At 36.2% G+C, this 18,067-nt stretch overlaps 1 protein-coding gene across 1 annotated transcript in view; it reads left to right on the top strand.

Moving 5' to 3' along the window:
- LOC136038622 (dynactin subunit 4-like) overlaps nucleotides 1-18,067 on the top strand; it is a 53,577-nt gene that overhangs the window by 14,454 nt on the left and 21,056 nt on the right. Inside the window, exons 5-7 of the mRNA XM_065721854.1 lie at nucleotides 4,893-5,067; nucleotides 6,929-7,112; nucleotides 16,777-16,954. Coding sequence (XP_065577926.1) covers nucleotides 4,893-5,067; nucleotides 6,929-7,112; nucleotides 16,777-16,954 — 537 coding nt within the window. The remainder of the gene's footprint in view (nucleotides 1-4,892; nucleotides 5,068-6,928; nucleotides 7,113-16,776; nucleotides 16,955-18,067) is intronic.

Raw genomic sequence — 18,067 nt, forward strand, 5'->3', positions numbered from 1 at the left:
AAATGAGCCAGCCACTCAGACTCAGGTATTTTTAAAGCACTAATATCATTAGATCGACCGGGGTGAGACCTCCAAAGCAAATTCGGATCGTCAGCGATTTTTGCTGCCAATTCAGCTTTGATATTGGTAACATGATCGGAGCGCTTTACAAAACTTTCCTTTCGTATGAATACGGATGGCATTTACAACACCAACTCTAGGCCTATGGCATTCTTGCCACATACACAACCATAAATTAGACTAGGAACAAGCAGTAACTAAAATTGGATTTCGAGACAAACCCTATTTTTCCGTTTTTGCTCGAGACTTGCCAACAGACACAGCTGCTTAATCAGCACATCGAAAAGCATGAATAATTTGCTCACAATATATATGAAGATGTAAACGAAGCTCAGGAGCGTCCATAACTGCAAAAGAAGATTGAAGGAGATGGTAAGGAAGTTTTTTTTTTAGTCAAATTATCCTCACAAGCTTCCTGGAAAAGTTCTATGTCGGTAAGATCCCAAAATATCCTGACGAACCTTTTGGAACGTAGGGGGGGGGGGGGCGTTGGAGAACTAGATACTGGAATACTCTCATTAATAAGAATATGATCACTACACAAAAATTCATTCACTGAAACTACATTCAATTGAAACTACATTCAACTGAAACTACATGCACAGGTTCGCCGGAGAACAGAGCATGATCAATGTTTGAAGTAGTATTAGCTACGGATATGAAAGTAAACTGTTGATTTTTCGAGAGCACATGAAACACATTAGGCAACATCTTCTTTACGATTTGAGCTGGGGGGCAACGATCATTTGATAATCACAGTTGAAATCACCAATATGGGAATAAATGGAGTATTTGTTTTACGTATTTAGCCAACTTGCGACATGTGTTATTAAACCTCATTTCTGATGTCTGATCGCCGTAATTGCTGGATTGATAAACATTCAAACTAGCGAAACCATTGCAACTAACGGCAAGAAAGTGATCTTCTGAACGTAAACATTCAAATTTATCCTTGCTCAGGACAGCCAGCCCTCCGCTCGGTCGGCCCTTTGGTTTTTGAAGATAAGCAGGGTATATCAAAGAAGAATTAGCAGGAGATAATTGTAGTATGTTTTTGCGATTCTTTTGTAAAAAGCGTTCCTGTATGCACAATATGTCATATTTTTCAACCATTTTTTCAAGCAAGACGAGCTTAAACACACCACCATTTATGTTCGAAAATAACACCGATACGGAACTGTGGTTAGTTGTCATTTCTATGAACTTGCGGGGATTCCATTAGCTTTCGGTTTATGGGACAGCTGAAAGAGTAACAGCTGTGTTTTCTAGATTGGCATGATACACAGTAGACTATTAGTGCAAGGGAAATCTTTGGTATTCTCATGACCAATTTGTGTACAATGCCAACACATCTAGGAAACTCTACAATGTTTTGCGACGTGATCATCGTCTTTGTGGCAATTATAGCGTCTGCGGGGTAGATACCAATATTTTAATATATTGGTATCTACCTTAAACTCTGATTAAGGTACGAGAATCTCGTATCCAAGTTTAGGAGGGATTAAAAAAAATTTCTAGATCATTCTGAGAAGTGAATGAAAATTTAAAACTTAATCCCATTATGTTCGGCCTTGATGCAGTTAGCAATCAAGGCTTGTAATCCATCATGAAACTCGAGTGGCACCTTCTTTAAAATGTTCATAAATTGTTTATTTTTGATTTCCACAGCTACACTATCGCTCAAAGTTTTAAAAAAATCCGCCATTCTTTCAGCCGTTCTAACATTGTCTACAAGAACTTTAAACTCTGATTTGCGGCGACGAACTTCAATCTTTTTTATTGATGGATCCATATAACATACTGAATCAATAGCTAATTTACGAGCTTCAGGAGTCAATGACCCCTTACATAATGACCCCTGTCTGAATTCGGTTAGAGTTTCTTCCATATTTCTACGCATTTGATTCACCGTAGAGATGATGCACGGCGAAACTAGTTCAGCACCCGCCGGGACTTCTAAAGGGTCCCAAATCATAAACTCGGGAAATGTCTTTCTCTTTTGAGCATTTATGAAATATTTTCGCCATATCCATGATGTTATCCTCATTATTAAGGTACTTTACGCATCTATCATTACAGCTTCTTACTTCATGTAATAACTTCTCTCCGTCAAGAATCGCTCCTTTAGAAAAAAAACTCCATACTACTCTTGACAAATTTATCAGTTTCCACACCAGTATACATGCATCGGCTAATAAAGTTCAGTGTAGCACAATGCAAAAATTGATCGGAAGCCACAGTTTTATACCAAGTCCTCGCAATGCAGTCTTGAGGTAATTCAACACATAATCCTCTATTAATGCTCACTGCTTGAGAGCTGAATGAATACTGGTCGAAAATAAGTTTACGTGTTTTACTTTTTACTTGTACGTTTTACGAATCCAGATCAGATCCATGCTTGGCCGGAAGTAAGAGTTAGTGTCCTTGATTTGCCTTTTGGGGGTCTGAATTTTGAACCCCTTATTACCTCTGTCTGGGGAGGGGATAGGGAAATTTCCTGTTGTAAGGAGTTCGAGTTCCTTATGTAAGTGGTTGAACAAGTTAAGAGAAGGATTGTATCTCACTTCAGATGATTATAACCGTCTAGCTGACTCGTGATTGACCAATAAGAAGAAACTGTTTAAAATGCCGTATGTTTCACCTATGTTCCTGCTTCTGCTTTTGTTTTTGTTTTCTATAGAAAAAGGGTTTAACTTCTTTTTGAGTGTTAGAGAGTACTCTATGAAAGTTATGTCTAAGCCAAACACCAGCCACACCTGTCGATAAAAAGGCAAGTTGTATGAATTACATGGGATTTTTCTTGATTTGAACTTCACACGCCTATCTCAGAAGCGGAAACTTAAAATGACAAGGGCTGGATTTAAATAGCTTTTATCAACACTACTTTCATTCCAATTATTATATACTATTACTATGTCGTTACAACTTTTGCTAGATTCCTGTTATGTATAAAAAAAGCTGCTGTTCCAAGCTTCTATTGTTGAAATTAAAAAAAAAAAATATGCGTCAACTCTTGACTCTCATTGGTCAATCACAAGTTTTGCTCTTGAAGATTGAGCAATGTTCAACTCGAGAAATTACGAGCTCAATACATAAATGGCGCAGAAGTCGGGCCTAATTTTGATTTTATCCACAAATATGACTGTAATGTAATCTGATGCATTAGCGAAAAAACTTTCATCAGGTATATGAACCAAGTACCATGTTTTTTTGTTTTACCAGTTTTTTTTTTGAAAGCGCAACTTTTGCTAGATTCCTGTTATGTATAGAAAAGCTGCTGTTCTAAGCTTCTATTATTGAAATAAAAAAAAAAAAAATGTGCGTCAACTCTTCACTCTCATTGATCAATCACAAATTTTGCTCTTGAAAATTGAGCAGTGTTCAACTCGAGAAATTACGAGCTCAATACATAAATGGCGCAGAAGTCTGGCCTAGTTTTGATTTTATCCACAAGTATGACTGTAATGTAATCCGATGCATTAGCAAAAAAACTTTCATCAGATATATGAACCAAGTACCATGTTTTTTTTTTTTTTTTTTTTTTTTTTTTTTTTTTTTTTTTTTTACCGATTTTTAAGTACGATGGTTGAAATTCAAGCATCCGCAATGGTTTCAAGTTTGATGTTGTCAGTGTGAGCAAGGAGGGGTAATGGAATTTTTTTTTATTTTTAGTCTCAATGATTTCTTTCTGAGTTTAGTCATTACGTTAAACAGAAGCTGGTATGCAGCAGTAAAAAAAGAAAAAAAGAAGTAAAATACGGATCCTGTATAAATAAACCGAACAGTGGCAACATTTTAATTAAATGTTGCATATCTTTCGTTACCGCTGTCTTGTGCTCAGAGGCGTTTTTAGGGGGACAGAGGGGGTACTTACCCTGGGTGCAAAATTTTAGGGGCGCAAAATTTCAAATAAATAGTCTAAAATTTATGCTCGTTTTGTAATTTTTGTAATTTTGTTTCTATTAAAAAAGTAGAGGCTGCAGTTTGCAGCAAGCATAAGCAAATAGAATCCGAAATGTTCGTTTTTCGCATATTTTGTCTAATATAAAGTAAGAACAGTCAGATTTAAACAAAAGAAATTTTTTTGATAAATTAAAATTTTGTTAAAATTTCGCCGGACAATTTTTGGCTGACAGGGAGAGGAGGGCTTATCCAAATTTTGTCCCTGGCACAAGAGGGACCAGAACCGCCACTGCTAGTGCTTAATCGACGAGCGATATGGCTCTAATCCATGTGATTGCTGGTGTAACCAATTAATCCCGCATCTAAGAGAATCCGAATGAGATATGGGTGCTGTGGTGCTGAACCAACACCTGCTATTTTCAGAATTTGATGTAATTTTACGTCAAGAAATAGCAATGAAAAAATTGCTTTTTTTGCAGATCAGATGTAAAAATTTAAATAGTTGCAAGTCGTAATCTAAGTTAGACTTGAAATCTTAACAAATATTTTCAAAATAAATTATGAAACACTAGCTAAAAACTTGAAAGATTTTTCTGATAATGGCCAATATTGATATCAAGGTGGTGCTTAAACTTAATTTGGGCACCATTGAATGGAAATTCAACATGGAAAGCAAATGCAAAGCACTTTCGAAAAAAAACCTGACTGCTTGGTTGTTTCTCATCGTACATGTTGTTGTGTGAAGATGCCTTCTGGAAGAATGGAAAAATCTTATCTTACTGTTTCCCAGAAACTATTCTCGCAATTTGTAAGCACCCTTTTATATGTGTTATCAGGTGTTAAAGATATATTAATATGGCATCGGGCTTGTCTGGAAATATAGATAGTACTAGGAGCTGCAGTTTACATTTTTTTTCAATTTATTTTAGGAAAGAATTAGTAGTAGCGCTAGAAAGCGTTTATCTGGCCTTCATGTATCTGTACCTGGGCTCTCAATAGTTTCACGACCAGCTCCATCACCGCTCATTCAACCGTCAGTTCCAGTGGAAACAGTGGAAGAGTTATCTGAAGAGTTTATCAATCAGCCTGTGAAGCTTTATTCCAGTATGTACTATTCGTTCCCTTACTATTCTTGCTATTCGCTAATTTATCTATTTATCATATAATCATTTATATATTCTCTTACTTACTTAATCCTCACTTCGGTAGGATAATATAAATAACAAAAAAATGAAAATACAGAAAAACTGTGAAAACTATACAAAAGATTTTAATAATAATAATAAAGATCCGAATATTTCGATCCGAATATTTCGGCTTTACATCTGGAAGCCTTTAAAAACGAAAAAAACTAAAATAAATAGAACCTATAAAGAAAAGGAAAAAACAAAACAAATAACACAAACGAAAAAACCGCATCTTATATCCAATATGTCCGATGTGAGTTTTTTTCGTTTTCTATATTTTCGTTTTTCTATGTTTTCATCGTTGTTATTTATGAATGGAAAGTTGTATGGCCTACGAAATAGTTTGGTCTAAATACCATCATTAGCGCACCATTAGAAACAGTCAAAAATATTGCCAACCAAAGATCAACCCACTGTGCTATCAAATAATTAGATCTAATATTAGACTCTGAATTGAAGTTCCTGCGTGTCTCGTATGGTAAAGAAAGTCATTCTTTTTTAGGCCAAGGTTTTAAGAGAGAAAATGGGACTTGAACCCTAGGGGCTACAGAAACAGAAATACAACCAAGCAAAGATCGATCCACTACACTATCAAATGAACAGATCTAAAATTAGACACTGAAATAAAGTCTCGTAAGGTAGGGAAAGTCGATTTTTTAGGTCCAGGTTTAAAGAAAGAAAATAGAAAAGAAATGAGAAATGATTGTAGGAGTTTGAGGCGAGAAGTTCCTGATTTTTAACACTATCTTACTTTTAGCAAAATCAAGGAATAGTTGTAAGAAATTGAGATGAAACATTTTGATCTATGAAAGTTTCTGGGTTTAAGCAAAAATGAGGAATGTTTGTTGGTGCTTAATGTGAAAGCTAGTGATTTTTGAAATTTTCTGACTTGATGGAATTTAGAAGTGATCTGAGGAACTTGAGATGAAGTTTGTTTTTAAGCTTCATTTGTCTGCAAAAAGATCTTTGGATTTCTTTACATTTAATTTACTTGTGTTTAGGGGTGATGGGTCAAAATTCGAGAAAATGATGATATATTTTCTATCACTTGTAGTCATTGATGTATAAAGATACGATTATAAGCGAAACTCGTGTTTTTTGGGGGATGGGGGGGGCACTAAAAATATTCTTAAGCACAGTTTTTCGGATTTTGAACCATGGAGGCTATTTTAGGCCATTTCATAGTGAAAGTTTGCTCTTTTTTCCTCTTTTTCTTTTTTTTTAAAGCGTGCGTTTTTTGTTGTTGCTGTTAGTTTCTTACTTTTGATAAAGGAGAAGCGTTGAGTTCTACCTCTCCGTGTGTCTTGTTATAAGTTCATGTATATGAGTTGTATTATGTTGATTCAACAAATCTTAAATAGACTCCCTGAATAATATCTTTTAAAAGAAAGATTAAAGCTTAATCCTCGCAAAAATTCTACTGTAGACCGTTGCTTAATTTTCATACGGTGAAGACGTTCAACTTTGATAAATATTGATGGCTGGAAAAAATTGAAAGATAGAAGTGGTATTGAATGTTGGACCAGAGTTGTCAGATAGGGTCCAATTTGGCGCTTTTTTGAGGTGGTGGCGCTTTGAATATTTCACATTGGCGCATTTCTTTGGGGGGAAATCGTTCATTGGCCGCATTTTCACTAGAAAATGGCTCTGTCGGTGTATTTCCACTATTATGGCGGCACAATTTCTGACCAGCCATCTGACAACGCTGTGTTGGATCCTTCGCCTGAATGCGGTAGAATTCAAGAAGAGAGATTTTTTTGAAAGTCTTTTTCTTTCAGTTTTATCGCTCCCACAGCGTCACAGATCTGTAGATCGTCAGCCCACAACAACACATGAAATGCTTTCATCGAAGAAAAGTTTAATGATTCGGCGATCCCAAAGATGCCGCAGATGTGAGCACAATTTGTGCAAACCAGAATATAACCCATCTTCGATTAAGTTTAAGATTCATCTGGGAGGATAGTAAGTCACGTTTTATAGACTTTTACTCTTTGTAGATTTGGAGAAAACATTTCCCCAACCAGTAAAAGTACGGCCGTAATCTACAAAAAGTTACTGCGTATTTCTGAAAAAAAAAACAGTAGCGAAACAACCACAACAAAACACGGGTCGTTGTAAACACACAATGGTTGTTGCTAATTGCACTAGCCCCTATAATAGATGTAATTTTACGACAATATTTTATTAATTAAAAAAACAAACAAGCAAGAAACAAAACATCCAACGTGAAACATGCTAGGTGGCTGCTTGCTATTTACCTGATGGTGTATTACTATATTTTGTTTATATATTATCTGCTATTTGTTTAAATAACAGTTCAATACGGACAATTCCTTTTATTTGACAGTGATTGAACAACAAAATGTCTGGATATTTCAGCCACGTATACAGTGGCCGTCATCAGCAGATAAACTCTGACGGCTACTACATACGTGACCGAAACATCCAGAAATTATTTTGTTGTTTTACTGCCAAGTAAAATGATTTGTCCCTATTGAACTGTTATTTATACATCATGGAAAAGCCGTGTGGTCTTCGAAAATACCAACCGGTATATGTTAAATCCGTGGTCATGGCAAACAGTTATAAAGTATAAAGCTGTTTCTCTCTATGTAGTAATGCCAAATCAAAAAGGGGCTTTTCATATCATTATACATTTTTAAGATGAAAGTTGCATAAAGATGAATGTTACATTGTTTCTATGCTTCCGGGGCTGAACCCCCCGCTCCCAACTCCGGAGAAATAGCTGTGAGTTACGGAACTAATAACCGTTTTCTATCGTGTCTCGACGTAGCATTGTGTGGTATTGGCACTTATCCTCATTTATTTCAATCTAAAGAGCACGAATCAATAAAGAGGATTTGACACGTCAAATCGATTCAAATTAAAAGTATAAAAACTGGTTGATGGAAACTGTCTTTGCCGTGTAAGAAATCTACATTTCTATTTTCAGTGTTTCCTTTGCTTATTGGAAAAACGTGGTTCAGCAGCTTTTATGTGCTTTTTTCTACTTCCTGGCTCTGATTTTAGGGGTTTATTCGTCGCCCAAATAAAAAAATTTTAGCTAAAAATTTTCCCAACAATAGTGTTTCCGCCGTCCAGTTAAAAACTGTAAATTAGCTAACATTGTTGAAGAATATGTTTATCAAACCATATACTTGTTGGAGAAAATGTTGTAGAATTTATTTCTGTTAGCTAACAATTGTCTCTCCGCCGTCCAAACAAATACCTGTTAGCTAACATTGTTTGCAAACAGTTGGCCGGCGGAAATACCCCTATTAAGGTATTGATACAAAAGTAGCAAATTATAATATTAAAAAAATAAAACACTTTTCTAGCAATTTTTTTTAGACACGTACCCCTTATTCCCTTAAAGAAGCGCATACAGGCAATTAATTAATTAACAGGTAATTAAGAATACAGGTAATTAATATAGAAGAAAATGCAAACACACTTACGGAGCCTGGTCAGCCCAATAAGCAGAAATGTGTTTAGGGAGGGAACCTATTTTTGGAAGGTAGGGTCATCAAAAAACATCACACGGAAGAATAACACGAGAATAATAGGATATTTATGAATATCTACACACATACTAAGGTACTATACATATTTTTTGTTGTGACAACGAAAGGGGAGAAAAAGTAACGTGGACTCACATTATTCGCTCATCGTATATCGTGTCGTATCCTAGCTTACCATAATAGAATTGTAAGGTAATGAAAGGGTAGAAAGGAGGTGAGTAGAACATTTCGCATGTATTAAACCGTGTTTAATTTTAGGAAATGATATAGAAAATAGTTATATGATTTTCATATAAAAATAAAGGGTTTACTTATTAAGGAGGACTTAGTTAGGAGGAGTTAGCACTAAAGTAATAGTAAATTAGTAAGGATTTAAGTAGTAAGGGCAGAAGGGAGGCGGGTAGAACATTTTGAATGTATTAAACAGCGATAAAGTCTTAGGAAATGATAACCTACTGCGTATCTGGCGCTTCACTGAAACGTGTATGTATCTTGAACAGTCTTGGAAAGTATAAACAAAATCAAATTGAATGTTTGATATATATAATGATATTAATTTTTGAAAGATCCATTCGTTAAAGATTTTATTTCACTGTAATTTTGTTTTTATTTTCAATGCTTTAAGAACTGAAAAAGAAAACATTTGTAATATAATTCGTTTTCAATGAAACGCTAATGATCCAGTAGGCTTTAGGATTTTACAGTTAAGGAAGGGGGCAATATCCAAACTCTTGTTTGTAGTGGAGCTATATTCGTTTTGGACAGTTTTAGAAAGAACTAATAAATTAAACGGAACATTTAATGTATAATGATATTAATTTCGGAAAGCTCATCAGTTCAAAACTTTACTATAATTTTAATGTTCATTTTCAATATTAAGTACAAAAGAAAATATTTGTAATATAATTCGTTTTTAGTAAAGCGCCAATAACGCTGTAGGTTTGAGACTTTTACAGTGAGAGAAGGAGGCGATACCCAAAATCTTGTTTATAGTGACTTTTGTTCGTTTCAAGCTTTACTTGAATATTCAATTCAAGTTCCAGTCGTTTTAATATTTATTTATTCATTTTATATTAGTATCTATTGTAAGTTTTTTTGCTATGATTGTTTATTTAATTTCTATTCGTTTTGGGTTTCATTTATACTTCAATAGCAAAAATTTTTTCCGTTTTAAGTTTGATTTGCATATTCAATTTAAGCATTACTTGCATTAAGATTTATTTATTCATTTATATTATTACTTGCCGTATGTTTTTTTGCTATGATTGTTTATTTAATTTCTGTTCGTTTTGGGTTTCATTTATTCTTTAATAGTAATTTCTGGTCGTTTTGAGTTTGAATTTTAACAGGTATTTATGTCTGCAGGTCTTAAGTTGAAAATGGCCTTTGTATTTCTTTGAAAAACTTCTTTTTCGGGATGTTTTTTTTTTAATTAATTTTTGTTCGTTTATGATTGTAAAAAGTTTCAACTTTTTAAAAATTCCTTATTTCAAAATCAAACTTTTTTTTCAACATCAAATGTTCATCAAAGTATCAAAACTAGTATGAAAGTAACAATATTAAAGTAAAAAATAGCAAAGTAAAGAAAGCATCAAAGTAACAATAAGCAACTTGCATAACTTACAGCCCTTGCACCGTAAGCCGATCTTGCCACGTAAATCACTAAATCCAAGTATTGAAGTAAATAAAGTGTCAAAGTAACAATAAACAAGTTCCGTAACTCAGAGCTATTTCTCCGGAGTTTGGGGCGGGAGGTTCAACCCCGGAAGCATATTTATTTGGCCTTTCAACTTTTTTGAACAAAATGGCAAGCTCAAAATTTTGACCGGGTGCCCTTTGAAAAAGCGGGGCGCAGGCTAATCGTCCATTGATCACTTTTGACTCTTAAAAAAGAGCTAGAAGTTTTAATTTCCGATCAAATGAGCCCACTTCAAAGTTAATACGACCATCCCTTCCAAGAAAACCTTATATTCTAATAATAGGCAACTTACACAAGTTACAATACTTGCCCTGGGAGCCTATGGAGGATTTCTCAAACACCTAAGTTATAGTAATTTGAATTTTCGACTATTTTGAACAAAATGGCTGTTTAAAACTTTTGATATGATACATTTGGAGAAAAAAGGCACAAGGGGGCGGGGTTGTTACTTTTTGATCACTTTCGATTCTTATAAAGGGCATAATAAATTTCGATTTCTGGTCAAATGAACTTCCTCCAAAGTTTATGCGACCACGCTTTCTGTAGAAGCCTTATATGTTGACTGCTAGTATAACTTACAGCCTTTTAATTTTTTTGTTATCTGACCTCTAAATTATTTTTGACAAAATGGCTCTCTCCAAATTTTATCGGATGCATTTGGGGAAAAATAGCGTGGGGGAGGAAGCTAACTGCCCTCTGATCACTTTTAACTTTTGAAAGTGAATTAGAACTTTCAATTTCCAATCAAATGAGCCCTCTCTGAAGTTTTAAGAGCATTTCTTACATAAGAACCATATACGCCCCCAGGGTATAACTTACAACGCCTGCCCCAGGGCTTTGGGGGGTTGTGTCGACACCAGAATTTTGTTATCTGATGTTTGAACTATTTAAAAAAAATGGCTATCTAAAAATGTTTGTGGGATGAGTCTGGGGAAAAAGGGTGCGGGGGGGCCTAGTTGCCCTTGGATCTCTTTTGACTCTTGAGAGAACTAGAACTTTCAATTTCCAGTCAAATGAGACCTCTCTGAAGCTTATGCAAGCATCCCTTCCATAAGAACCTTAAAGGCTCACAAAGCATTACTTAAAACACCTGCCACCGGGCCATGGGGGGAGGGGACGTGTTTTCAACCAGGCAAATTTTGTTATCTGATTTTTGAACTATATTAATCACTTTTGACTCTTGAAAACCGAAGTAGAACTTTCAATTTCCAGTCAAATGAGCTCTCTCCAAAGCTTATACGAGCATCCCTTCCATAAGAACCTTATATGCCCCCAAAGCATAACTTAAAACACCTGTCCCCGGGCCCTGGGGAGTATTTCCGACACAGGAAATTTTGTTGTCTGACGTTTGAGCTATTTTTAACAAAATGCCTATCTCAAAATATTTATCTGATGCATTTGGGGGAAAAAGGGCTTGGGGGGAGGCTTGTTGCCCTCCGATCTCTTTTTGACTCTGAAAAAAAGTGAACTAAAACTTTTAATTTCCAATCAAACGAGCCCCCTCTAAAGTTTATGCGAGCATCCCTTCTATAAGAGCCATATTTGCCCCCAGGGCATAACTTACAATGCCTGCCCCTGGGTTCTGGGGGGTTTTGTTGATCCTGGAGTTTTTGTTAAATGATCTTTGAACTATTTTTAACAAAATGTCTATCTCAAAATTTTTATCGGATGTATTTTGGAAAAAGGGCACGGGGGACTAGCTGTCTTTCGATCACTTTTGACTCTTAAAAGGTGAACTAGAACTTTCAATTTTCAATCAAATTAGCCGTCTCTGCAGTTTTTACGAGCATCCCTTCTATAAGGACCATATATGCCCCAGGGCGTGACTTACAACGCATGCCCTGGGGGGCTTTGTCGATACCGGAGTTTTGTTATCTGACCTTTGAACTATCTTTAACAAAATGCCTATCTCAAAGTTTATATCTGACGTATTCTAAGGAAAAAGGCGTAGTGAGGGGGGGGGGGATAATTGCCCTCTGATCACTTTTGACTCTGAAAAATTGAACTAGATATTTCAATTTCCAATCAAATTAGCCCTCGCTGTAGTTTTTACGAACATCCTTCCATAAGAACCTTATATGCCCTCAGGGTACAACTTACAACTCCTGCCCCTGGAGCCTTGGGAGTTGTGTCGAGCCCGGAGTTTTTGTTATCTGACCTTTGAACTATTCTTAACGAAATGGCTACCTCAAAATTCTGTACCTGATGCATTTGGGTAAAAAAGAGCGTGGAAGGGGGTGGGGGGAGGCTAGCTGCCCTCCGATCTCCTTTCGTTCTGAAAAATTGAACTAGAAATTTTAATTTACGATCAAATGAGCCCTCTCTGAAGTTTATACAAGCATCCCTTCCATAAGAATCATACTTGCCCCCAGTGCATCACTTACAACGCCTTCCCCCGGACCCTGGGGGGTTATGTCGATACTGGAGTTTTGTTACATGATCTTTTGACTATTTTTAACAAAATGGCTATCTCAAAATATTTATCTGATGCATTTTGGGGAAAAGGGTGTAGAGGGGGAGGGGATAGTTGCCCTCCAATCGCTTTTCAATCTGAAAAATGAACTAGAACGTTTAATTTCTAGTCAAATGAGCCCTCTCTTTAGTTTGTACGAGCATCCCTTCTATAAGAGCCATATTTGCCCCCAGGGTAGAACTTACAGCGCCTGCCCTTGGCTTCTGGGGGTTTTGTCTACCCTGGAGTTTTTGTTATATGATGTTTGAACTATTTTTAACGAAATGCTATTTCCAAATTTTTGTCGGATGTATTAGTGGGGAAAAGGGCGTAGAGAGGGGGAGGGGGGCTAGTTTCCCTCCGATCGCTTTTGACTCTTTTTTTTTCAATTATATGATAACTTTAATTTTCCAAATATATGAACCCTCTCTAAAGTTTATACGAGCATCCCTTCTAGAAGAGCCATATTTGCCCCCAGGGCATAACTTACAACGCCAGCCCCCGGGTTCCGGGGTTTTTGTCGACCCCGGAGTTTTTGTTCTATGACCTATGAACTATTTTTAACAAAACGGCCACCTCAAAATTTTTGTAGGATATATTTGGGGAAAAAAGGGCTTGGGGGAGGGCTAGCTGGCTTTCAATCACTTTTGACTTGTAAAAAGTGAACTAGAACTTTTATTTCCCGTCAAATGAGCCATCTGAAGTTTATACAATCATTCCTTTTATTAGGACCCTAAATGCCCCCAGGGCATAACATTCAAGACCTGCCTCAGGGCCCTGGGGGGTTTTGTCGACCTCGGAGTTTTGTTATATGATCTTTGAGCTATTTTTAACAAAATGGCTACCTCAAAATTTATTATTAGGAAAAAAGGGTGCGGGGGGGGGGGGGGGCTAGTTGCCCTCCGATCACTTGACTCTTAAAATCGGCACTAGTACTCTCGATTTCAAATCAAATGATCCTCTTTTGATGTTTTGTACGACGACCCCTTCCATATAAAGTTTCTCTTGCGGAAAGAAATAGATAATAAAACATTGACAACGCTATATAGGCAACGCCATAGTGTTGTCTCTGATATGAGATTGTATTAGATAAAAAAAATGCTGTTGAAATTTTCATTATATAGTGCGACTTACATAACACATGACGAATAAAAAATGTCAAAGAAAAGCAACGGGAAGCAAATGTTTGTTAAATTTTACACTAAGCACACTCACTTCCCCCAGAATGTTTTGGAAAATGTGTTTTATTTTTGGTTTTTAGGGCACTTGGTTTTAACCAAGTGACATATAGCAATCGCAAATTCTGTCGGTCTGTTTGTCCCGGTTTTGTTACTTTAGGCACTTCCAGGTAAGCTAAAAATTTAGCAGGCGTATCAGGGACCGGACCAGATTAAATTAGAAACAGTCGTTTTCTCGATTTGACCATCTGGGGGGGACTGGGGGTAGGTTAATTCGGAAAAAAATATAAAAATGAAGTATTTTTAACTTACGGATATCGTGGAGTTAACTTAAGGATATCGTGTCTCAGAGCTCTTATTTTAAATCCAGACCAGATCCGCTCAAATTGGGGGGGGGGGGAGTTGAGGGGTGGAACCTAAAATCTTGGAAAACACTTAGTATGGAGGGATCGGAATGAAACTTAGTGGGAAAAATAAGCAGAAGCATTAGATACGTGATTGACATAACCGGGACGGATCTGCTCTGTTTGGGGGAGTTGGGGGGGGGGTTAATTCTAAAAATTAGAAAAAAATGAGGTATTTTAACTTACGAAGGAGTGATCGGATCTTAATGAAATTTGAAGTTTGGGAGAATATCGTGTCTCAGGGCTCTTATTTAAATCCTGACTGGATCCGGTGACATTGGGGGGTGAAACTTGGTAGGAAAAATAAGCACAAGTCCTAGATACGTGATTGACATAACCGGAACGGATCCGCTCTCTTTAAAGGAGTTGGAACGGAACGGATCTGCTCTGTTTGGGGAGTTGGGGGGGGGGTTAATTCTGAAAATTAGAAAAAAATGAGGTATTTTTAACTTACGAAGGAGTGATTGGACCTTAATGAAATTTGATTTTTGGAAGGATATCGTGTCTCAGAGCTCTTCTTTTAAATCCCGACGGGATCCGGTGACACTGGGGGGGGGGAGTTGGGGGGACCTAAAATCTTGGAAAACACTCAGAGTGGAGGGATCAGGATGACACTTGGTGGTAAAACTAATCGTAAGTCCTAGATACGTGATTTAAATAACCGGAACGGATCCGCTCTTATTGGGGGAGTTGGGGGTTAATTATGAAAAATAAAAAAATGAGGTATTTTTAACTTACGAAAGAGTGATCGGATCTTAATGAAATTTCATATTTAGAAGGACCTCGAAACTCAGATCTCTTATTTTAAATCCCGACCGAATCCAGTGTCATTAGGAGGGAGTGGGGTGGGGTGGAAATCTTGGAAAACGCTTAAAGCGGAGAGATCAGGATGAAACTTGGTGGAAAGAATAAGCACAAGTCCAAGATAGGTGACTGACATAGCCGCAACGGATCCGCTCTCTTTGGTTAGTTGGGAGGGGGGGAGTAATTCGGAAAAATAAGAAAAAATGAGGTATTTGTAACTTACGAACGGGTGATCAGATCTTAATGATCTTAGTTTGATAGCTAGAAGGATCTTGTGCTTTAGAACTCTCCTTTTAAATCTCGACCAGATTCGGTGACATTGAAGGGAGTTGGAGGGAGAAACCAAAATTCTTGGAAAACGTGAAAATCGATTTATCTTACGAATGAGTGATCGGATCTTAATGAAACTTGATATATAGCAGAATCTTATGTCTCAGATGCTCCATTTTCAATTCGAATTGAATCCGGGAATACAGAGGGGGTTGGAGGGGGGAAACAGAAAACTTGGAAACCGGAAATCTTGGAAAACCCTTAGAGTGGAGAGATCGGGATGAAACTTGATGGGGAGAATAAGCACAAGTTATAGATACGAGATTGACATAATTGGTACGGATCCGTTCTTTTTGAGGGAGCTGGGGGTTGTTAATTTGGAAAAATCAGAAAAATTGAGGTATTTTTAACTTAAGAACGGGTGACCGGATCTTAATGAAATTTAATATTTAGAAAGAACTCATGTCTCAGAGCTCTTATTTCAAATCCCGACCAGATCTTTTGACATTGGGGGGGCTTGAAGGGGAAACCAGAAATCTTCGAAAACGCTTATAAATGTCGTAGATACGTGATTGATGTAACTGGATCCGCTCTCTTTGGTGGAGTTAGGTGGTGGGCTTCAGTGCTTTGGCGAGTTTGGTGCTTCTGGACGTGCTAGGACGGTGAAAATTCGTAGGCGTGTCAGGGAGCTGCACAAACTGAATTTATAAAGTCGTTTTCCCTGATTTGACAATCTGGGGGCTGAAGGGAGAAGAAAAATTAGAAAAATTGAGGTATTTTTAACTTACCAGTGGGTGATCGGATCTTGATGGATTTTGACATTTAGAAGGACCTCCTGACTCAGAGCTCTTATTTTTAATCCCGACCGGCATTAAGCCACTGATTTTCCTTTTAAAGCAATCTATTAATTCTTAGAATTTTGCTGGAGCTCATACCAGATGAGCTCTTGGCTCTTCCGACCTCGTCACAAGTGCCATATGAGCTCTTAGCTTTTGTTTATGTTTTAATTACGTTAATTAGACAAAGAAGACGGATTTTTAATATCGGCCCAAAATATCTGCCACTTCTTGTTTTCTATAGTTCCTAATTCTATTAGTTTCTTCTGACATTTTCCTTCATCATTCCCGTCCAATTGTGTCTCAAAAGTTCTTCCATAAGGTATTTATACAAATTGCCTAGTGGCATCGAATTAAATACTGCATTATAATTAAAAAAGGAATAATCCCGTACTCTCCCTAACTAATCGTTTGGCAGAATCTGTTATTTGAGCAATATAGTTTTAATCGTTTGTCTTCTAGCCATCATGTTCCGGAGATAACCATCTTCAGCTTGAAAAATAATGGAAACGGGGATGCAACTTTAGTATTAAGAATTTGTAACCGTTCTCAGCACGCAACTAATATTCGTCTCCTTCCTCTGGAAGAATTAGGGAAACTTCCTATTGAAAAAGCCAAACAACAGGTTACTACCGAACAGGTAATATTAATTAACTGTCTAAGTAGTGAAGTAATACTTTTTTTTATTTATTTATTTATTTTTTTTTTTTTTTTTTTTTTTTTTTTTTATGTATTTATTTATTTTATTTATTTATTTTATTTATTTATTATTTACTTATTTATATATTTTATTTATTTATTTATTTTTATTTATTTATTTTTTATTTATTTATTATTTATTTATTTATTTATTTTTTGTTTGTGCGAAACTCTTATGAAGAGTCTTTGAGAAAAGGGCCAGTTCCGAAAAGGTAACGGTAGAAAACTATTTAAAAATTAAATTAGGTTATGCTTTTAACAATGTTTCAACTGTCTTCGACAACAGTGACTTTATTGTTTCCAAACATTTGACTGAAGTTTCAACATCAAATATCTGCAACTTATGTCATTACTACTCAGACATGAAAATTTTGGGTAAAATTCTAGTTAATTGACTTCTTGCTATCTCGGAAAGGGTTTAGGTTAGGAAAATGAAACTTTCAGGGATGGGTATACAGGCTAAAGTAAGTCCCGGGAAGGTATTTTAAAGTACCCATCTACACTCTTCCCTCTTGAGGGCCGTGAAATTTGCCTACATGACAGGTCTATACCTATTGAAATTTTGACAAAACAACATTTTACCTTAATTTTCAGTTACTAGTTGCTTTTTCTCTACCTTTAGTTCTGAAAATGCAATTCCTGTTATTTGAGTAGAATTTTGAGCCATATCAATGTTTTTTTTTTTTTTTTTTTTTTTTTTTTCAAAATTTAGGAAATGTATTTGCATATCTTTAAAACTTTATAAAATGGAGTTGAGCAAAGTTATGAAGCTGAAAACAATTTTGTTGTACTTCAATTAAGCAGAAGATCTATTTTGCAAGGCTTCACTTTTATAACACATATATTTTTAAAGGTCATCGAAGGTCAGGGCCCTCTAGAGGGAGAAAGAGTGGAGGTAGTTGCTTCAAAATACCTTCCCGGGGCATACTTTAGTCTGTAGATTCATCCCTGAAAGTTTCATTTTCCTAACCTAAACCCTTTCTGAGATAGCAAGAAGTCAATTAGCTAGAATTTTACCAAATTTTGTTCTCAATCTAAAGGGTATTCATTTCTC

This window comes from Artemia franciscana, chromosome 18 (assembly GCF_032884065.1).
Source record: "Artemia franciscana chromosome 18, ASM3288406v1, whole genome shotgun sequence".
Classification (NCBI taxonomy): Eukaryota; Metazoa; Arthropoda; class Branchiopoda; order Anostraca; family Artemiidae; genus Artemia; species Artemia franciscana.